The sequence below is a fragment of the Nyctereutes procyonoides genome, unplaced genomic scaffold (genome assembly GCF_905146905.1).
Source record: "Nyctereutes procyonoides isolate TBG_1078 unplaced genomic scaffold, NYPRO_anot_genome, whole genome shotgun sequence".
NCBI classification, from domain to species: Eukaryota; Metazoa; Chordata; class Mammalia; order Carnivora; family Canidae; genus Nyctereutes; species Nyctereutes procyonoides.
The window spans coordinates 51,889,248-51,911,923 of record NW_026575044.1 but is presented as its reverse complement, the minus strand read 5'-3'; the positions used below and the strand labels follow the sequence as shown (position 1 = coordinate 51,911,923).

At 50.1% G+C, this 22,676-nt stretch overlaps 1 protein-coding gene across 4 annotated transcripts in view; it reads right to left on the bottom strand.

Moving 5' to 3' along the window:
• The window catches only part of MYO5B (myosin VB), a 332,476-nt gene that overhangs the window by 125,749 nt on the left and 184,051 nt on the right, over positions 1–22,676 (bottom strand). For all 4 annotated transcript variants that reach the window (XM_055324565.1, XM_055324564.1, XM_055324566.1 and 1 more), the window contains 3 exons: positions 9,300–9,456; positions 1,738–1,881; positions 393–474 (listed from right to left, as the gene is read on the bottom strand). In XM_055324565.1, the coding sequence (XP_055180540.1) occupies positions 393–474; positions 1,738–1,881; positions 9,300–9,456 (383 nt within the window). The remainder of the gene's footprint in view (positions 1–392; positions 475–1,737; positions 1,882–9,299; positions 9,457–22,676) is intronic.

Genomic DNA, 22,676 nt, shown 5'->3' with positions numbered 1-22,676 from the left:
ATTTGGACTTAAACCCACAGGCCCAATTCCATTATGAGCATCAGCTACGTCTCTAGACCCTCCGGACAGGGACATACTGTTTGTCTACAGTGGAACCATTTTTCAAAAATACCGCATGGAAATACTGTGTTCTACAAAATCCTGCCCTAGCCCCTGCCTTCAGGTGCCCTAACGGTTCTCTGTGGCCAGCAGCCTGGCTACAACTGGCCGAGCATACAGATCAGGCGCCAATGCCCAAGGAGGTATGTGGGGGTCACGTCCACACAGGAGGCAGGGCCGGGACAAGAACCCACAGCGGAGGGATGTGGGCTGAGCAGGCCTTCCTCCCCCCGGGGCCCCCTGGCAGCACCCACCGCGGCCTCAACCCGAGGGCAGGCACCCCGTCTGCGTACTTAGCGTAAGCTCTTTGAATTCCGGCAGACTGGCTGCAGCACAGAGCTGGTAAAAGATGTGGTAATTGCGCTCATCTTCTGCCTGGAGGAGGAAAGAAGTTCAACAGTTTTAGGGCAGTGATCTCTCCCACAATCCTGCCACTTGTGCTAATCCCAGAGTCCCCTGGTCACAGAGGTCAAGAGCTCACGTTTTCCCTCGAGTCTCTGCTGCCTACTGCCCCCGCCCCCCATCGCTTTTCCGTTCCCTCCGTGCCTGAGGAGTGAGATGTCTTGTGTGATTTCCTTCTTCCCACACGGAAGAGCCCTGCTCTGCCACAGGAGGCTGGCCAGCCAGCACACACTCGTTCAGGGGCTGTGGGCAGGTTCAGGGTAGGCTTTGCCTCCCTCAGGAGGCCCGGAGCTAAGTCAGGGCCATGTGCCCACCTGTCAAGCCAGACTGACACAGTTGCCAATGGGCCAAAAGGGACAGGTTTACAGCGGACATTCGGGCTCCACTGCCTCCAACTGACAGAGCAGGGGTGGGGCTGGGGACTCCAGGAGACCTGGGCAGGGGGAGAAGAAGGCTGGAGGGGTGCTCCCAGAGGACTTGGCCACAGGCACAGCCCAGCAGGCTGTTTTCCTTGGGTGCAGTGAGATGAAGGTGGGGGGCTGTCAAGCCAAATGTGGGAGGTGGAGATGAAGACGGAACAGGGAAAGGGGAAAACTAATAAAACTGGTCAAAACATTCATTAGGTGTTGGTGACGCATCAGCATGCAGGAAGACATCTCCAAGAAGCAGCTGGGGCTATTCTGGACACACCCTCCGAACGCCGCGGTGCAGAGAGGGGCTGGCACAGGCCGGGACACGTGCCCTCTCTGTTCAGGGATGGGATCTCAGAAGAGGGCTCAGGAGGTGGACTGTTTTCAGGCTAAGTAGATGTCCAAGTAGCATGTTTTTGTTTATTTTTAAATATAACCTACAAAGCAAGAAGGTTCCTGGGAAAAGCTGAAGCCCACATTCCCCTAATCAAAAGACCTTCAGATCCACAAGGAACAGGACCTTCTTCGCTGTACCTGTCGTATCGGCCATAGGCTGGTACTTAACAGGCATGCTCATTAAGGATGTTGATTGAATCTAAAATCATTACCCTCTTCAAAACATTACTGGGCAGATTTCTCAGCTCTGATGTCCACAGCATTCACATGAATACTTTGATGTAAGGAAAGGAATCCAAAAGAACAAAGTGTATCCAATTCCAGATCCAAACGAGGAGACAACCCTCCAGGCACAGGAAATGGGTCAGGGAGCAAGTAAACACCTCTTGTGGGGGACAAAGAACAAAAAGGCCCAGCTCAGACCACTCACCTGAAAGACCACCCTGGATTTTTCCAGCAGGTAGGTCCTCATGTTGGCCCCGATGATGTGGTACCTCTTATCAAAGCCAATCTGAATGTACTTTCCAAATCGGCTGCTGTTGTCATTGCGCGTGGTTTTGGCATTTCCGATGGCCTGCAAAGAACACACAGGAGGTAGGCAAACCTGGAAGGCCCTCTGGGTTTCTCGGTGGTAGGTGTGTGGCAGCATCACCACTCCTCCTCTCCTCTCGCTCACAGAACCTCCCTGCTGTTGGGGTGACAATGAGCAGAGCTAAGAACAAAACAAAGCTTCATTTCCTGCCTCCTTTGCTCTTAAGAATGGCCAGTGAGAGTAAGGACTTGATCAGTGGACTCTTTCCAGCCATCCTGTCAATGGCTGCAGCGGCCATGGTCATCTTGGAAACGTGAAGGGAAGGTTAGAACACAGAGGTCACCACTCTGACACACTAGAGCTACTAAAGACCACAGTTGAAGGATCTGTCCTCTTTACCTCATTAGGCTGCTTTGAGAAGTGAAAGGACAGATCCACAAGAGCTTTAAAAGTATCTGATGGCATTGACAAAGACAAGAGGCTGTTACTACCCAGCCCATCAGCTCTGCTCTAGGACCTCCAACTTCTGTGTGTTAAGGATCCACATACAGCTCTTCATCTTTTAAACCCTTGCATTTTGATCCATAAGGAAAGCAAGTCCAGTTTTTATAGATAACAAAAACAGGTTTTAAACTTTACTGAGGCCCACAGACCAAGAAACAAAAAGCAAAAATGATGCAAGTGGGTACAACCTGGAAAATGAGTAGACACTACAAGCAGGACTTTCACAGCAGAAACTCATGACCAATAAACATTAAGAAAACATAACATCACTGGGCATCAGAGGACCACAGATTAAAATGGCAGTCTGCAGGGGCTGTGCTCAGAGCTCTGACTCTACAAAATGAGGAGGATGTGAGGACAGAGACTGGAATGGCTGTTCTGCAAAGTCACTAGGCCCATCTAGTAAAACCAAATACACACACCCCTACCAGGGCAGCAGCTCCCCTTCTAGATGTTACCCGGGAAGATACAGAAGCATACACGTGGGGTAAGCACATGAACACTCGATGCAGCTTGCATTTAGGAATGAAAAGAAGAAATCTATGTCAATGCCTACCAGTAGGGGAAAACAGAAAGTGTAGCATTCACACAACAGGATACTAAAAAAAACTGGTAGAAGTAAACTAGAGCACAATTCATGGATACGTTTAAAATATGCTGAAAAGTTGCAAGATGACAGAATGTACTGCTCCTATGGGACATAAGAGAACCACCTTCTTTGTTGTTTGTGCATATGTAGACACATAGCAAGGGCAAATGGACTGGAATGACTTCAGTATAATCAGGATTATACAACAACAGGGAACCTACCAACATGTGGGAGCACAGAGGAGGGAGTGAGTAGTGGTGCCCAGCACAGTGGGTACAGCTTTAAGAAGGGTAGATTGACAAGGGTAGATTGACTCTCAAAGGGTGAGTAGAATTCTGCTGGTGGGGAGGGACGTGATGTGGCCAAGGGGCAGGGCCGGTGGGCATGTGGACTGGCCCGTGTGTGCTGGCACACAGGACAAGAGGCATGCCCAGTAAGTCACTCTGGGCACAGACTCTTGTATGAAGAGGGTAACAGTTGTTGGCCTTGTTTCTTTAGCTTAAAGGGAAAAAAGTTAAATCCCCCTGAACTACATAGTTATGAGTCCTGGTTCACATTACTTTTGCTCACTGTACCCCCAGTCTCCTCTTTCTCCTGGGACAGGAGCAGGGAGGTGGGTAGCCTCTGACTCCTGAACTTGTGCGGTGCAGACTCCACTCATTCAAGAAGCCACGTGACCCGTGTGGTCCAGACTTGGTTCTGTCCCTGCTCTGACAGTCTCATTACCAATATCCTCTTAATCAGTGCAGACTTGTGAACAACTATCTCCTGGGCTGCTAGCAAGCTCTTCCCACAGTGGGGCCAGAGAGCTCTGCACTGAGAATAAATCACCCTGATGCACCCTCAAGTTGCCTTTAATTCAAACAACTGCCACTTAGTGCAGCTCGCTGGGGATTCCACTGCTGTGGACAGTCCTCGGCTCTGCCTCTCCAGGAGGCCGCCACAGTTGCCAGGCTGCAGGAATAACAAGGCGGCACAGGAGCAGAGTAGCCTGCTTCGTCAGGAGGCGCCATCCTGTGCCCCGGACAGAGGCAGAGTCCTCAGGAGCTGGCTGGCCCCTGATGAAGGCTTGGGTTGCCTGTAACCCTTGGGGGAGCCACACTGCTGTCTGGGCTTCTTGATACGAGAGCCCACATAGACCCCAAACTTGTGAAGAGTCAGGGGCTGGCACTGGAGAAGCTGCTCTTTCTGGGCCCAGCCACACTTCCTAACCTGCCCAGAGTTCTTCCTGGCTACAATTCTTCCTTTTCATGTTTCTACCCAAGACTTCTCTCAAACAGAACACTTTAAAAACTCAAGGGACAGTCTCTATGATGGCTACATTAGGTAACTGGATAGGATGAGCCCTAAGGAATTACCCATACATTTTCCAAAGCAGCAATTTGCACAAGGGAGAATTGTAAAGTTGCGAGCCCAAACCACTGCACCGCTTATTTATGTGGCATCATGCTTGAGGAGGCTGCTTCATGCATACACTCATCATTTAGGCCTTAGCAATGGAACCACATCCTGTGTAGTGTTGCTCTCCCCTTTCTCCCCTGCCAAAGTACCCTGAGTCCCCAGCAGTGCACCAGTCCATCCAGGACATAAGAGAACTGAAAATGTTAGGTCATTTTAGACCACTGTCATTTTATTTTTTAAGATTTTATTTATTTATTCATAGAGACAGAGAGAGAGGCAGAGACACAGGCAGAGGGAGAAGCAGGCATCATACAGAGAGCCTGACATGGGACTCGATCCAGGGTCTCCAGGATAACGCCCTGAGCTGCAGGCAGCGCTAAACCGCTGCGCCACCAGGGCTGCCTGACCACTTTCATTTTATTTTTTATTTTTTATTTTTTTGCAGGATTTTATTTTTTATTTATTTTTTTTATTTTTTTAATTTTTTTATAAATTTTTATTGGTGTTCAATTTACCAACATACAGAATAACACCCAGTGCTCATCCCGTCAAGTGTACCCCTCAGTGCCCGTCACCCATTCACCCCCACCCCCCGCCCTCCTCCCCCTCCACCACCCCTAGTTCATTTCCCAGAGTTAGGAGTCTTTATGTTCTGTCTCCCTTTCTGATATTTCTCACACATTTCTTCTCCCTTCCCTTATATTCCCTTTCACTATTATTCATATTCCCCAAATGAATGAGAACATACACTGTTTGTCCTTCTCCGGTTACTGTGGCCAAGTTCAAAAAGGGTGCTGCTTGAGTTCTCCTCTGGGATTTTGATGGAATCTTGTCTCACATTTAGATCTTTCATCTATTTTGAATTTATCTTTGTGTCTGGTGCAAGAGAGTGGTCCAGTTTCATTCTTCTGCATGTGGATGTCCAATTTTCCCAGCACCATTTATTGAAGAGACTGTCTTTCTTCCAGTGGATCGTCTTTCCTCCTTTATCGTTTATTAGTTGACCATAAAGTTCAGGGTCCACTTCTGGGTTCTCTATTCTGTTCCATTGATCTATATGTCTGTTTTTGTGCCAGTACCACACTGTCTTGATGAACACAGCTTTGTAGTACAACCTGAAATCTGGCATTGTGATGCCCCCAGATATGGTTTTCTTTTTTAAAATTCCCCTGGCTGTTCGGGGTCTTTTCTGATTCCACACAAATCTTAAAATAATTTGTTCTAAGTCTCTGAAGAAAGTCCATGGTATTTTGATAGGGATTGCATTATACGTGTAAATTGCCCTGGGTAACATTGACATTTTCACAATATTAATTCTGCCAATCCATGAGCATGGAATATTTTTCCGTCTCTTTGTGTCTTCCTCAATTTCTTTCAGAAGTGTTCTATAGTTTTTAGGGTATATTTTGAGAACCATTTGAATGGTAAATGGTTCTCCACCCTTTTATTTTCAGGTTGTAGGTGTCCTTCTGTCTAAAATGAGTCTCTTGTAGACAGCAAATAGATGGGTCCTGCTTTTTTATCCAGTCTGAAACCCTGCGCCTTTTGATGGGGTCATTCAGCCCATTCACGTTCAGAGTTACTATTGACAGATATGAGTTTAGTGTCATCATGATATCTATTTAGTCCTTGTTTTTGTGGATTGTTCCACTGAACTTCTTCTTAAAGGGGAATTTTAAGAGTCCCCCTTAAAATTTCTTGCAGAGCTGGTTTGGAGGTCACATATTCTTTCAGTTCCTGCCTGTCTTGGAAGCTCTTTATCTCTCCTTCCATTTTGAATGAGAGCCTTGCTGGATAAAGTATTCTTGGTTGCATGTTCTTCTCATTTAGGACCCTGAATATATCCTGCCAGCCCTTTCTGGCCTGCCACGTCTCTGTGGAGAGGTCTGCTGTTACCCTAATATTCCTCCCCATGAAAGTCAGGGACTTCTTGTCTCTTGCTGCTTTAAGGATCTTCTCTTTATCTTTGGAATTTGCAAGCTTCACTATTAGATGTCGAGGTGTTGAACGGTTTTTATTGATTTTAGGGGGGGATCTCTCTATTTCCTGGATCTGAATGCCTGTTTCCCTTCCCAGATTGGGAAAGTTTTCAGCTAGGATTTGTTCAAATACATATTCTGGCCCTCTGGCCCTTTCGGCGCCCTCGGGAACCCCAATTAAACGTAGGTTTTTCTTCCTTAGACTGTCATTTATTTCCCTTAATCTGTCTTCATGGTCCCTTAATTGTTTGTCTCTTTTTTCCTCAGTTTCCCTCTTTGCCATTAACTTGTCTTCTATGTCACTCACTCCTTCTTCCACCTCGTTGACCCTCGTCGTTAGGACTTCTAGTTTGGATTGCATCTCATTCAATTGATTTTTAATTTCTGCCTGATTGGATCTAAATTCTGCAGTCATGAAGTCTCGTGAGTCCTTAATGCTTTTTTCTAGAGCCACCAGTAGCTGTAGAATAGTGCTTCTGAATTGGCTTTCTGACATTGAAGTGTAATCCAGATTTTGTAACTCTGTGGGAGAGAGGGCTGTTTCTGATTCTTTCTTTTGAGGTGAGGTTTTCCTTCTAGTCATTTTGCTCAGTGCAGAGTGGCCAAAAACAAGTTGTATTGGAACACGGGGGAGTATCACTGGTCCGTCTAGCTGGTCTTCTGGGGGAGGGGCCTGCTGTGCTGATTTTCAGGTGTTAGCACTTGGGGGAGCTGCTCTGCCCCTGCCTGCTGCAGGGCTCAGCGGGGGTTGTTTACCCCGTGGGGCCCCAGGAGGAACAGCGGCAGTTGCTATGGCAACTCTGGAAGCCTGGATTCAGCCTCCGCAGGAACTACGGGGCTCGGGGCTTTCGGTTCTCCGTCTGCAGGGCCTGGAGGCTCCGGGGCGGGGCCGCTGATCTGCTCAGCTGGGGCAGGAGCGTCCTTGCTGTCCTGGGCCCTCCCGGCCTCTGCCTGTCCCGGGGGAGGCCGGATCCTGGGCTGTGTCCCGGCGCCCTGTGCTCCGGGGCCTGCGCTGTGGGATTCGCGCTCCCGCCCCGCAGCCCCCTCCGCGGAGCCGCCGCCCGAGCCCCTCCGAGCTGCTCCGGCCCCGCCGTGCGCGCTGCAGCCCTTAGGGAGCTCGGAGCACTCTCCCGGGGCGCAGGTGTCTGTTAGTGTCCCCGGGAGCCCGAGGGCATCCCCGCCCTCCTGGGTCCTGCTCCACCTCCCTGCGGGCCCCTTTCCCCCGGGAAGGTTGGTGCAGCTCCTGCTTCTCCGGGACGGGGCTCTCCTGTCCTGGGGACACTCGCCCCGGCTCCTCGCGGGGCCCCTCCCCCTCGGAGGCCTTTTGTTTCTTTATTTCTTTTTCCCCGTCTTCCTACCTTGATAGAAGCGCGAACTCTTCTCGCTGTAGCATTCCAGCTGGTCTCTCTTTAAATCTCAGGCCGAATTCGTAGATTTTCAGGATGGTTTTAAGGTTATCTAGGTAATTTGGTGGGGACAGGTGATTTGGGGACCCTGCTCTTCCGCCGTCTTGCCCCTCCCTCCCCACTTTCATTTTAAAAAGCATCCCTAAAGCAGAGACTCAGATGCCTGCACACCACTGTCCGGTGGCATTATTCATACTAGCGCACAGGTGGAAACCCATGTGGGTCAGCTACAGAGGAACACATGACCAAAATCTGGTATTATCCACACAATAAAGTATCATCTAAGCATAAAAAGGAACAGGGTACTTCTACATTCTACAACACGGATGAACTTGGAGAACATTAAGCAAGCCAGGCACAAAAGAACAAATATTGTAGGATCCCACTTATGTGGGGTCCCTAGAACAGGAAAATTCATGGAGATGGAAAGTAGAATAGAGGTTCCCAGTATCTGGCAGGGAAGGTTAGAGAGTATTCGTTAATAGGTACAGTTTGGGATGATAAAAGGGTTCTAGAAATGGATGGCGCTGATGGTTGCATGACACTATGAATGTACTTAATGCCACTCAGCTGTTCATTTAAAATAGTTGAAAATGTCAGTTTTGTGCCTAACCACAATACAACAATTAAGAAATCTTCCTGTGTCTTGTACATGTTTAATAATGTGGTGACCTACCTTCATTAAATTCTCATCTTGACTGAAATTACATTGCCCGGGCACTAGTGATGTAACAAGTTTCTTCCCTTCTGTTTTGCCCAGAAAAACGACTTCCTTTATTTCTGAAAGAGGCAGCACTCTGTGTCTTTGAAATGTTACTACCCTAGAAATGAACTAGGTTTTGAAATTCTGGGGCAAAGGAGAGGCTGAAAGCCTGGTTTCATTCCCATTTGAAATGAAACATGATGCCACTTGTAAGGTACAATCTTAGCTGCCTCAATGCGGGTGCATAGATGGTCCCGGGTAGGCCAAGGCCATGGTCCACCATCACATTCTGAATGAGGCCAGGCCAGTTCCTACCACCACAGGGAACTGCTTTCTGATGATCAACAGGCTGTCATCACATAGCTTTGACTCTACCTCTCCCACCTATGCCTCCCCGCCCCCACCTTGGTCAAATATTCTGAGGAGAGAAAAGGAATCTATCAAGGCTTCCCATCCCCATACCAATCACCCTCCTGATCCTGCAGGACTTGAGAGCACTGCATGGTTTGGGTGAAGCACGGATCTGCTGATGCCCAACGGAAGCAGGAGGGGAAGAGCAGTGGAGGTGGAGGAAGAATGGACACCCCTCAGAAGAGCACTCAGCAGAGTCCAGGGACATGGAAAAGACACTCCACTTGATACTGGGGACCCGAAGGGTGCTACCAGGTGAGATCACTCCCAAATCCATGGTCTCTGGGGCACCTTTGGAATTTTTTCCTTAATAGGAGACAACAGGTTCTCAGAAACAGTCATGTATGACCCCTGAGCTGCTTCTAGGGATCCTTGTGGACAACCTCACAGGGCTGGACACCCAGCAGTCTTGCTGCCAGAGGAAGTGACTCCAACAAAAATGGCCAAGTATGTTTGGAAGGCTTTACCTCCATGATGGGACTGGACGCCAGGACCTTCTCTTCGATGTTGGTGTCACTGGCTGAGCCACCAACCGTGGCAAAATAGCGCATGGCGTACTTGGCTGACACGGTTTTGCCAGCTCCAGACTCCCCGCTGACTATGATGGACTGGTTCTTCTCATCTCTGGAAAGGAAAAAGCACTGGTCAGTTGTTGGCTGTAGAAAGGCTCTGTTGCCTTTCAAGGACTCCAAGGACAAGGCCCTGAGCCTGATCAAGATCATCTCACCTTCTTTGTAGGACAAATATGAGGAACAGCATTAAACCAGCCTGGCTTCCCTCACATGCTTGCAAAAGATGCACAAGCAGGAGAAAGAGTTCAGAGAAGGGCTTATCAATGGCACACAGCCTTCCTAGGCACCCTCAGAAAGGGAGAGGTAGCCAGTCACTGGTCATGATTCCACTTTTCTGGAAGCAGCACCCGCTGATCCATTCCTCTACATACGCATAGGTTCACAGACATACACATCCTGAGAATTTACATGCATAGCCTTTCAGGCACATATTCTCTCACCTTTGATTCTGTGATGTGCCACTGGGCCCCTGCATGGGTTCTAATTTTTTTTAAAATGAAGACCTTATGTTTGAGCCCTGCCATGCCAGTAGACAGCGTTTTGAATTTCTTGCTCACATATATGTATCCTGAAAGGCAAGCTACTAACCACCAGACTGATCTTGCTTCAAGTTTATCAGAAATTAGATAAAACAACTATCAATTGCAGTAAGAGGATTTCAGTGAGACTAAATGGAAGGCAGAAAGAAGATACTCTACACCAGATAAAAACGCATCTATATTTATCCCTTTACAATAGCAGAATTACAGACAAGTAATGCACAGCCCAGCCACTAAGGAACACAAAGGGTCGAGCACAGAGCAAGAACACATGTGTGGGCCACAGGTTTGGCTGATGAATTAATTGCTGGTAAGGGCTGCAGTTAGCCACCTACGTCCAGCTCACAGATCCACTGCCTGGAAGGCAGGCTCTCTGCTCTCTGTCTCCAGTCTCCCTAATAGTACATGGCATGGAGTATATGCTCCTAGGGACTAACAAGCCCCCCACTTCCTGATGAGAAAGCCCAGGAGCATGGAAAGGGATTTAAAGCAAAGGCCCCCAGGCACCAGCCTGCTGCGTTTAACACGAGCTCCTGCAGCTTCCTGGGCAGACAGGCCACAGCTGGATGAACAGAGAAGCCACCACAGGCTGCCCCCACCCCTCCCCTGCCACTCCACCCCACCCCACCCCCCACTAATCATCAATATAGGTAGACTGTAGCTTATCAGCACAGGGGAATGAGACTGGCTCTGCTTTTGATCTGGGCTGACAGCCGAGAAGTGGGAAAGCAGCGAGATCACACTGATGTCAACTAGGGGAGGACTAGAAAGACAGGAAGGGTCTGGGCTAGGAGCACCAGGTTGACCCGGCTGCGGGAGCTGGGCTAAAGCAGCCCTAACCCAGAGTCCCTGTTCAAGGTTGTCTTGGCTCACACAGACCGTCATCATCACACAGGGGACGGATCTGATTAAACACGGGTGGCTACTGCACACCATTGAGAAGATGGGGGAAAACCAGTGGATCTTCCAAACTGGCTCTGCACCAGTTACCTGAATATTTATATAAATCCTACTGCATATGTGTAGGGATAAGAAGTAGCTGAGAGCCCTTGTGGTTCTAGGATAACAGTGGTCATCAGAAGTCTGTGGGTGATGCTGGTCTTCCCAGGTTCGCTTATTAGAGTTGTAGGTCCCCCAGCAGACCGTGGGGATGATGACGGTTGCCACCTCTTAATACTTCATAATCAGCTCCCTAGAAAACATTTCAGAAGCACAACCCTCCTGGATGACCAAGAGAATAACCAGCTGCACTTCTAGACCTGGCCCGTGGACCTGGGAAACAGACCCGAGCCTGATGCCAGCTTCAGAACATGCCCCATTACCTCAGTAGGGAACGGAATTTCAGGAGCTGGCCACAGCTTCAGGCTTTAAGTTCTGCCTCCAGTCTATATGTTTAACCTAAAATCAATGGATGAGCACAGGATGCATCTGAGCCTGACTCCTCAGCAGAGGGTCACAGGGGAAGGAGAGGCACAGACGGTCCAAAGAACCGGGTAGGGCTCTCTGGGAGCAACACCGGGGGTCAGGGGCAGGAGAGAATGAACCAGTGCGGTGGGGGGTGGGGGCGGGTCAGTGTCATCTGGCTCCCTGCAGTAGAACACACATGGTGAAATAGACCCTGAGGACACGGGAGTGGGGTACAGTTGCCATACATACAGCACAGAACCATGACACATGTCACGTTTCACCCACAGCGTTGAGATGGGGACTGTCCCATGCATCACTGGGAAATGACTGCAAAGTCCAGCACCGGGCTTCAGAAACAAAGCAGCTCCTGAGTCTGCAGAGCAAGCAGGCTGTTGTAAGGGTGAGGGGGCAGGAACTCCAGAAGAGGGGTTGGCTTCCACGATGGAGAAGTAATGAAGGAGCGGTAACGAGGCGGCAGGACGTGGAGGCCAGCTCTGATGTGCTGATGGAAATGCGGTTCGGTGGCCAAGACCGTAACGGCAGTTATAGATACACCCAAGGTGTGACTGATCTTTACCGTCAGGGCTCTTGAGCACGGGAAGGTCAGGTAATGGCCGTCAGAGCTAACTGCTGCCAAACCTAGTGGATATCAGATGTGACGCTGACGTGTAGGCCACAGTTAGGTAAAATAGCCTCTCCTCAGACCAACAAGCACCTTTTGACCCCCTCCCTAACTTAGACCTTTCTAAAATAGGTCTGATCGCAGATTATTCTGTAGCACCCTGCATTTCTGCATACACAACTCACTCCCGGGCCAGGCCCATGCTGCGTGCACACACTCCATGTGGTAATGGCCCAGAAACTGGCCTTAGAGATGACATACAACAGCACAGACTCCTTCTATGGACAGTAGCTCTGCTTTCAATTCAAACCACCAAAACTCAAAATATGGGCATTAAAAACACACTTGAACCTCAGTTGCAGCGATTAGCTAGTTGACCTTGGGAAAGGTCGCCCACTTCTTTGACCCTCAGTTATCCCAGCCGGGTGCCGCAGGTCTGTGATGCCCAACTACACTCCCACTCATCTTCATGGCCACCTTAAGGTAGGTGCCCAGCTCTCTGACCTGCCCCCACGTGCCTGCCCGACCGTCCAAAGCACAGCTCTCACCAGGTTTCTCCCCACTCAAAACAGCAAACTGCTCACTGCAGCCCAAACACCAAGCCCAAACGAGCTGGTCCAAAGGCAGCACCCCCCCACCCCCACCCCGGCGCTTATGCTGCTGTCAGCCCTGGTCATTCACCCCAGTGACTTCTGGTCACTTCTTTTCTCTGGGCCTCTCTCCACCTCAAGAGGACAGGCTGTGACTTGGGATCCCCACCGGTCTCCTCCGCCCCGGACATTGGAGGCATTTACTGCGGAAGCACTAATGGGAAGTATGGGTAGGGCAAAGCTCTCCCTTTCAAATTTGGGTTGCTTGGGGTTATTCATTAGCATGCAATTCTACCCAGTATCCTTTAAAAACACAATCCAAATACAGCTCCATCCAATCAGCCCGATTATAGATCGGACTCAGTTTGCAACTTGGGTCAATTCGCCTTTTAATGAATTTTTCTCCTAAGCCCAGTGTAATTCCCCTTAGAAAAAGAAAACAGGACAGCCTGGGTGGCTCGGTGGTTTAGTGCCACCTTCGACCAAGGGTGTGATCCTGGAGACCTGGGATCAAGTCCCGCGTTGGGCTCCCTGCATGGAGCCTGCTTTTCCCTCTGCCTCTCTATGTGTGTCTCTCGTGGATAAATAAAATCTTTAAAAAAATAAATAAAAGAAAAAAAAGAAAAAGAAAACAATGGCCAAGGGCTTTCCTACCCAGCTGTTATTGAGGTCGAGGCTGTCTTCAGGGGCGTATGTGTCACCCCCAACAGGAAAAATCCCTGCAGGGCTGTGCCTCAGGCAAGAGCACAGGATCCTCAGGCACCAAGCCATCCTCCCGCACCCAGGCTGAATAGGGACACTACACACACAGACACATGCGCACACACATATGCTCACACGCAGCTGCTCCCCTATTTCATACCAGATATCCATCTTGGATATCATGGAGGCACAAGTATTGCTAAGGCACCTCCTGTGAACATTTCCCACCAAACCACTGCAGGCCTCAGGCTCTGAGCTGGGTCCATCCATACCCCCGTCCCGGACGCCCCCCCTCAGGAGGGCAGAGGCGGCAGGCGGCTATTTAGGCACCTGGGGTGGTTCCACTAAAGGAGAGCCCCACTGATCAGCTGGAGAGATGTCATGGAAACTGGAAGAAACCCACTGAAATGTTGTCTGGGTTTCCTGTGGAGAGCGACCCGTCACCCATGGCTTCCCAGTCAGCGACAAGCACATGGAGGGCTCCCCGGGCCACTGTCCCAGCTGACCCAGCAGCCCCAGTGCAGTTCTGGGGCGGCCCACTGTGGCCTGGGTGGCACCTGTGCTTCGGCAGCCATAGCTACCCATTCAGCCCCCGAGCTGAGAGCTCACACAGGGCCAGCACCCCTCCACCCTGGCCCCCGGGGCTCTAGGCACAGGTAGCCCCACCGTCCCCACTGCCCACAGCCACAAACCCAGGAAGCACGCCGCTCGCCCACCCTGCAGCTGCATGTCAGCTCATTCTATCGCGTCACCTCCCACCATCCGCCTCCCTCTCTGTTGCTTTGTCCGGCCAGATCTGCCACTGACACAGGTGAGGGCAACCCGCAGACGTCCGCCCCCACCTGCCTCAGCATGTCCCCCTCGCATGACCGAATGCCCGCACTGGATCCCTGCTCTCCCAGCTTCTGGGGGGGCCTCCAGCCCAAGGCCCCAGCCTCACCATGCTCACTGTTCCCTCTGCTCCTCATATCCATCCACACGGGGCTTCTCCATCCCCTCCTACTTCGTAGTCACCTAAAGCTTTTCCACCTCAAACTTTTTCCCTTTTATTTGCTCTCAACTCCAACCACACTTGCCTCTGGCAGCTCTTGGACTGCTGCTCCTTGGTGCAATTAATCACTGCCTCTGTCCGTCACACTCGGACAGTGCGCAGCAAGTTCAGCAATGCCTGCTATGCTTAGGACTCATAAGACTATAGGGTGCCAGTCACCCACCTGAAAGAGAATAAAACTAAAGTTTAGAGAAGGCAAGATCGATGCCCAGAGTGAGCTAATGAGATGCCCAGTCCATCCTCAAACACAGGCTCCTAGCTGCCTGCCTGGATTCCCGATGGGCCATGCTGGGACAGCACAGCCACCACACTGCACTCCCAGTGACCAAACCCAGCTGTAACATGGGGACTGGATGCAAAGCAGGTCCTCTGAGCACTAGTTGGCTCAGGACAGCCTCCACTGGAACATGGTTCTTTGGCAGCTATTCCCTGACCACCTTGCTGGCCCAGCATTCACCACAGATTCACGAGCAGTTTACATGCCTCCTCAGCGTTCTGCACACCCTTGTCCCCACAACCAGAACCTAAGACCTGAAACGGTTCCTGCCGCATACAGGGCCTGGCTGGGCAGCCAGCACCCGACCGTGTGCAGTCCAGACCCCAGCAAGGACCACCATAGACACTGATCCAAAAATGCTGCACCCAGCAAGGGAGCCCCCTGGGGCTCTGCAGTCTACTGCCTGCGAAACCGGATTTGGCAGTCTCTGCCCTGTACGGGTCCTCCCCTGCTTGTCCACAGGAAAGGGGCCGCAGAACACAGTCTCGGACAGGGTCAACTGTTGGCCCGCAGCAGGCTCTCCTGGAGAGAGAAGAGGTGGGAACAGCACGTGCTAAGGCCCCCAGCACAGGCTGGCAGGAGGGAGGGGACATCTGGCTAAGGCACCATGGGAAGGACACCCCATTTCTGAACACATCATTAAGCCCCCCATCGTTTCCTTCTCTAGTGACAAATCACCCACACATGTGGGTGTCAGTAGAATGCAATCTACTCATTAATGGGGTAATCAATCTATGGCGTCCCGCCTGTCTGTTGGGTCTCTATCTTCAACACCTGCATCACCATACAGATCATCTATGACAGTTTACAAAAAAAACTATGCTAGATGATGGGGACCCCCAAAAAAAGTCTTAAGGATTTTTGTTTGGGGTGCCTGGGGGGCTCAGTTAAACATCTGACTCTTGGTTTCAGCCCAGGTCATGATCTCGGGGTTGTGGGATTGAGCCCCACATTGGGCTCACACCCAACAGAGTCTGCTTGAGATTCTCTCCTCCTGTTCCTCCCCAATGCTCTGCTCATATGCAGATACTCTAAAATAAATGATAATCTTAAAAAATTTTTTGTTCAACAAAGATATGTCAGTTCTATGCAGAGTTGATCATTGAGAAACACCCTAAGAAAATTCAAATTAATCTTAAAAGCAATGCTGATGAAGGAGTACCAATAGTAACACGGTTTTCTGTCTTTAGAAGCTTAACACAAACACTAGAGCATTCAGTGCTATAAACACACAACTGTATTGAAACAAAAGGATATCAAAGCCCTAGAGTGAAGAAGTCAGGCCAATGACGATCAGGCTGAGGCAGCAAAACTGGGTTCTGTGTGGAGCTGAGAGTAAGGCTGGGGGACAGAGAGGCCTGAATGGAGGTTCAATGAGGCAAGAAGGATACAGAAAATTACAATGAAGAATATTTGGACTCAAAACAGAGCCACACAGGGGCACCTGGTGGCTCAGTGGTTGAGCATCTCCCTTTAGCTCAGGGCATGACCTCGGGGTCCTGGGATCGAGTCCCACATCAGACGCCCCACAGGGAGTCTGCTTCTCCCTTTGCCTGTGTCTCTGCCTCTCTCATGAATAAATAAAATATTAAAAAAAAAAACAGAGCCACACAATTATTCTGAGTCCATGGTTAGAGGCTTCCTCCCAAGGTGGGGTCAATATGGAGAGAACATGGTGCTGTGACAAGGGGCTGGCCCAAAAAGGTCCAAGCAAGACATTCTATGATCCCTTCTAGCAAGAGCTGTAACTCAATGTGAGGAGGCACGCATCCCGGGCACCTGGCAGGAACATGCACGTGGGAGGAGTCCTATAGGCCAGAGGTCCCCGTGGTTTCTACAAGGAGGGGGGGCAGACACATACTGCTGGGCACATCTGCAGCAGGCCTCCTCCCCCATTGCCAGGTCAGGGTGCGTGCAGGGGCAGCCCAGCTCTCACTAGGAAAGCCATCAGAAGTGCTCAGGGAAACTGCTTGGCTTGTAGTTAGCAGCTAGAGTTCCAAGTGCCTCCTTGAGAAGATGAAATTGACTCTTCTGGCAGCGGCAGCATATCACCTCCCTGCACTCGGCTCACAGCAGTCCCAGGTTCTAGTTATAAACCTCTGAGGCGTAGCCTGATACAGGTAGTAGCAAAACCAATCCCTTCCTTCCACCCGCTGGCCGCTCCTGAGAGGGGCGGTCGCCCAGCGGGAGTCTCCCAGAAGGGGCCTGAGGGAGCCTAGCCACGCACAGGCCTCGCTGGCGGATCTGCAGGTGTGGGAGGCGGCGGACATGGCCAGGGCTCCTCCACGCAAGTGGGAATGTGCCCATTTCTCTGCTCTTAAAACAAGGGGCTGGAAGATGATCCCGAGGCCTCCTGCCACCCCTGTGAGCTGGGACCCCAGATGCAGGGAAGGCTGAGCTGTGTGAGACGCTCCCTGTGAACCACAACTAGTACCTACTAATGTTGAACATTAGAAACCCGGGGCTCTGGGGGCACATACATGTGCACCAGAGGCAGGCATTTTCTGTTTTCTGAGATTTTCTACATAAGCCTCTTTTGGGTTAAATGTGGTCCTTGGCTGGAGTGAACGAGGATATGCACAGGCCGTACCCTGTAATCCAGGTAAGTATCCCTCTTCAAACTATTTTATTTGAGTCTGGGAACAGTTTCTCAGTGAATGAACACATCCTAGTAAGTTCAGTGACAAGGCCCTCTGCCAGCTGCTGGTCCCTGAAGCCAGGCGTGCCAGGACCCCGGGCTCAAGCCCCTTCTCCTTGGGGCGCATGCTCTCCACCACGCTACCGGCAGCGTATGCAGTCTTCGACAGTCTCCTTGATAGATGTTGCTTTATCCATCATCTTCAGATGTGGGGCACAGTGAAGGCCAGTCTCCGCACCCCCATTACTCCTGCGGGGGGAGCTCATCTTCCTGTGTGACCCCAGGTGCCCTCACAGCTCCCCATGCACTCTGCTCCTGCGAGGCAAACACGCACCGAACAAGGACATGTGTAGGCTGCACATCCAAACAGAGCTCCGCAGCTCCTCACTCTGCTCCTGGAGGGGAACACTGGGCATTCCATGCAGCAACAAGCAAGGACCAGGGGTGGCCCCTGACTCACCCTTGCCTCTGCCCCATCAGGCCAAGGTGGCTGTACCGCCTCCACTTCAGCTGAGACCCAAAGCCACCCCTCACGTTCTCTCCTGGATCCATCCGAAGCACTGCAGCCAGTTCTGCTAATCGTACAGCCTAGTCCATCCATTCCCAACCTCACTGCTGCTGGAATGCTATTTTTTCTTAAACATTTGAGGGAGAAAGAGAGGACCAGCAGGGGGAGGAGCAGGAGCAACAGATCCTTGCTGAGCAGGGAGCCTGACACAGGGCTCCATTCCAGGACTGTGAGACAATGACCTGAGCCCAAGGCAGATGTTTTATCCACTGAGCTTCTGGGTGCCCCTGGAATGCTATTTCTAAGAAACCTGTTCAAATGTCTAGGCCCTGCTAGCACCCTTGCATGAGACATGGTGTCCTGAAGGGTGCAGTCAACATCTTCAGTGCTCCAAGCCCACCTGATCTGTTCCCAGGGACCATTCTAGGCAGAGGCATCAGGGCCGTGCAGCGCGTGGGAAGGCACAGGCTGTGTCCAGAAAGGAGGCAGTCGAGGACAGTCAGATCCCCACAGCAAGTCCTAGTCCTCGGCCACACTTCACAAAGGACCTGCAAGGGCTCACTCACCCTGGCCATATGTCAGGAACACCTGCAGAGCTTAGGAAGCCACCTTGGCTAGATCCTGTGCCAAACCAACCACATCACGGTCTACGGCAGTGGAGCCTGGGTGTTTTTTTAATTCCACATGTGATTCTCCTTTGTGCTACATCAGTCCTGCTGAGGCTAGGAATTGCTGCTATGGACCCAATGGCTCAATTAAATGGGTCACGATACAAGTGTGTTCAGGTACCAGCAGCAATTCAAACACCCTGGAGACTTACTGCCATCAATATTAGCCTGATTCAGTGAAACACTGAACTCCAAACAGAGATTAGCTTTCAGAGGCTTACCAGAGTCCTTAACCACCCTTCACAGTTAATTCCAGGACTTTGGCAAATGGCTTATGGTAAGTCACCCGGAAACCAAAGCAGAGGCTCTTTGTTATCTGGATTCACACTGTTGATACCCACATGGTTAATTAAAGTAACGGTGTGGACCTGTCAGCCTCGGATGTCAGAAAAACATGAGGATCATGCTGGTGCCTGCTAATACCTGTGGTGGGGGAAAAAAATCAACAGTCTCATACTTCCTCCTACGTCAGGGCTTCTTGACCTGGTGCCCCCTTCAGGGGGTTCACAGACCCATAAACTTCGATGAAACAAAAACCATACCTTCAGTTTTACTAAGTTGTAATAACTTAGACATTTCCTTGGGAAACGAGCAGAACAGCAGCTTTAGTTGCGGTGCTGCAGTACTAAGTTTCTACGTGCATCACTGGAAAATGGTAATTAGATGTGCCACTAACATTAGGAAACAATCCTTCATACCTACTGTATCACAACTCCCCAAAATATTCTGAAACTTTCAAGATGATCTGTTTCCTCTATAATTATATGTATTAGATACATTTACATGCATTAAGTGGTACAAAAAAGGTTAAGAACACCTAATCCTCTTTTCCAAGTTTTTTCCTGAGCCCAGTTGCAAAGCCACGCCTCTGCACACAGCACTAATGACACAAACTTTTAAGGAGTCCATATTTACGGTTCATTAGAGCCTCTATTTCCCAAAGGCCAATCAGAAAGACCATTATCCATGTTGGTGAAGGTGGGCTAGAGGGCAGACTTCAGAGACCCTAGGAGATGGGCCAAGATTTTCTCCACTGGAAAAGAGCTTCAGCCATAAAGCTGATACGTAAACTTCCAGGACTCACAATGGAAACCTATCAGAAGTTAAATGACACTCTCATACAGTCTGCATCCACTCACCCTCAGTAGGTCAATAGTGTCCCTTGGGAATGCAACAATTCTCAGACGTGCTTCCCCACAAGGGCCTGGGCCATGCTTGTCTGCACTCCCTGAGAGTCACTCGATGAGACTTCTCCATCCCTCTGCTGCTTTGACATTTCAGGATTCTCTTCCTTGGCCATGAAACCCTAACATCTGGACCTAAAGCAGAACCTGCCTTGGTTATTTTGGGGTGTCTACTCTATAGAATAAGGGGCTGGCTCAAGAGAGACCACGTATGTTGACCCAGCCTCCACCACCGCTCTGGGCCCAACATGCCTCTATTCAGACACTCTCCTAGGTTACGTGCACCCTCCTTTCCAGCCCAAAACACTAGCTACCTCAGCCTCCTGGCCTAGAAATGGTCTCTTTACCCTTCAAGTATGAGACATGCAGGACTGGGTAGGGACAGGGAGACAGGACAGGTGCTCAGCACTGGGTGATGGTGAGAACTGAAGGCCCCAGGACATACTGTGGACAAACTGGAATCTGGTGCCCAGTCATTCAATAAATATTTCCTGATGAATGAACAGACACTATAGGTGAAATAAGAACTCAGTCTGGCTATGGGAAGGTACTGCCAATTGTGGTCACTCATGTCAGTGAGGTCATATTTACGCTTAAATTATGTATGCACCTTGAGGGTTATGATTATCAATGGACATCTTAGACTCATTTTGCTACAGGAGTTATTTAATTACAAAAATAAACATCCAACCTACATAGAGTTTTGTTCATATAGCTTTAAAAAAATGAAACTACCACTCTCGGGCACAAATCCACAGACCCAAAACACAAGGCAGCTAACTGTCCTAGGAATCTCAGAGGATTCTATATCCTGGCCAGTAAGCTCGTGAGTCCCAGAGGCCACTACAGGAAGGGGAATTGGGCAGTTATGAATCTGCATATGCACCAGACCCTAAGCAACAATGGAATTTAAGTGCAAAGCTCTTAAGAAAATGATGTGATGAGGGAACAGGGGAAGCTCAAGTCAATGAAAATATTTGCAACTTGATTTCTCCATCTTTCCATAAAAATAACAAACCTGACCAAATCAGAGGCTTCCCCAGGTAGATGAAGGCTCCAAGGGATCCTAGGTAGGGGATTTGACATGGGGTAGAGGATTCATGCCTCTCTTGAGGGCAAAAGTCTGTTGAGAAATCAGTAGCCAAATTGTGAAGTTAGCACGAGGAAGTCTGAAGGTCAACGTCCATGTTCTGGTCATAGATGGAAGGGTAAGAGCTTTCTGATTTTTCCCCTTCAGCAGGGATTGCTAGGTCGGCAAGTGTCTATTCAGGGCTCTTAACACAGATTCAGAAAATAAAGGGCAGCGTTCTGCTCTCAACATTAAGGGGTTTTTGGATGTCATACAGTATGGCTAAAGAGCAGAGTCTCCAAAATAGCCAGGACCCCAAACAGGAACACTTGAGCCATTTCCATAATGGACCCCAGGTTACAGAAGAGCAGACTCTTCACGTGTCCCCTTTTCTGTCCATTCCAACTCACCATCCTTTTCTCCAGCCCCTACCACTCACCCCCCACCCCCCCGCATCTTCCTGCTTCCCAGCTTCATTACTTCACTCAGGCGGCCCAAGAAGAAACAGAAGGAGAGAGAATGTGGCACAGGGAAGGGCCTCAACTTGACCAAGGTTTTCCTCATGATTCCAGGTGCTGCAGGGAACAGCCACGCAGCTGGGTCTGAGGTAGAATTCTCACCATGCTCTGTACTCTCGAGCCCCGCCCCTCACCCGGGACACCCCTTCAATGGACATGGATGCACAGGGTTGTGCAAAGTGGGGGATTAGGAAATGGGTTCAAGCTGCAAAAACTCTTAGATATCCTGGGGTGGGGGAGATCAGCTCAGCCCCCTGAACTTCAACCACCACCAAGGCAGAGCAAATAGTGAGGACTCTAAGCCATCAGGAAGCTGTCCTCATGCCACAGAACATCTCAGCCCCTCAAGGCCGCTGGAGCCACCCAGGCGCTCTCACACTGAGCCACACGCTCCTCGGGCCTCTTTCTGTTGCGTTTCCTTCAGGCAGAATTCATTCATTCTTTCCCTCAGCCTCTCATTCGGATTCTTGCTCTCCAAGCCAGCTGGAAGTAGGTGCTCTCCCCCTTTTCCTTTTCCCAAGGAGGAAACTGGGCAAAGACACCACGTGATTTGCTGAAAGCCACTCCACGTTGCAGAGCCCTGTCCACACCCCCAGAGCTCCTGAGCAGGGCCCTCAAACACACCACGTGTCCAACCACAGAAGGAGCTGGCTTGTGAGAACACCTGATTCAGACTGAAGATGTCCAAGGCAAAACACAACCAGCCATGTGGCTTGGTGGATAACTCATCTAACTGTTGCTCTCAGAGCAAATGCATGCTAAGCAGCAGCCCTAGCTACTTATCAACGGCACCCTTACATTCAGGGATCTCTTTGGCACAATGTAAGTCTGTGGATTCTGAGATTGAAATGAATTATACCCATCGGGTCTCTAAACACATCTGAGTCCTTAAAACAAGGACTCCCTTTAATGGCCTGGAAAAAAAAAAACCTTAATAGGAAGCCAATCAATCATTCATGAGGCTGTCAGGAAAACTTGCTGACTGGCAGAAACATCTCCAGCAAAACTAAGTTGCAGGGCTCCTCTTCCCTTCTCTCAACACACAGGGCTCTGGTATAGGCTTGGATTTGCACCATCTGTGAAATCCTACCTGTGTGTGTTATCTCCCTGTCACAGTATTTGAGGTTCTCAGATTGGCCAAAATCTCCTCCCTGCCTGTACCCATGCCCTGAGATTTTAAACTTGCAAATGGATGAACTATTTCATTAGACAAGACCATACTCATGTCAAGCCTTAAACTCATGGAAAAGCAACCTTAGGAAAAAGCAGACTGGCTTCTTGAGTGACCACAGGGACTATTATCATTCAGGCTGGGCAAGGAACTGGTTCTAACAGTTCCTACTCATCAACAGAAACCTTCCTGCCCCCATCAAGTACCTTTTTATATAGCACGGATAAAAGCAGCCAGGATTAGCAATAAAATAGAAGACCTAAGTAACATGCATCATCAGAATTCACAGTGATCGATACTGTTTCTAGCCTACTACATGGTTGCGTCC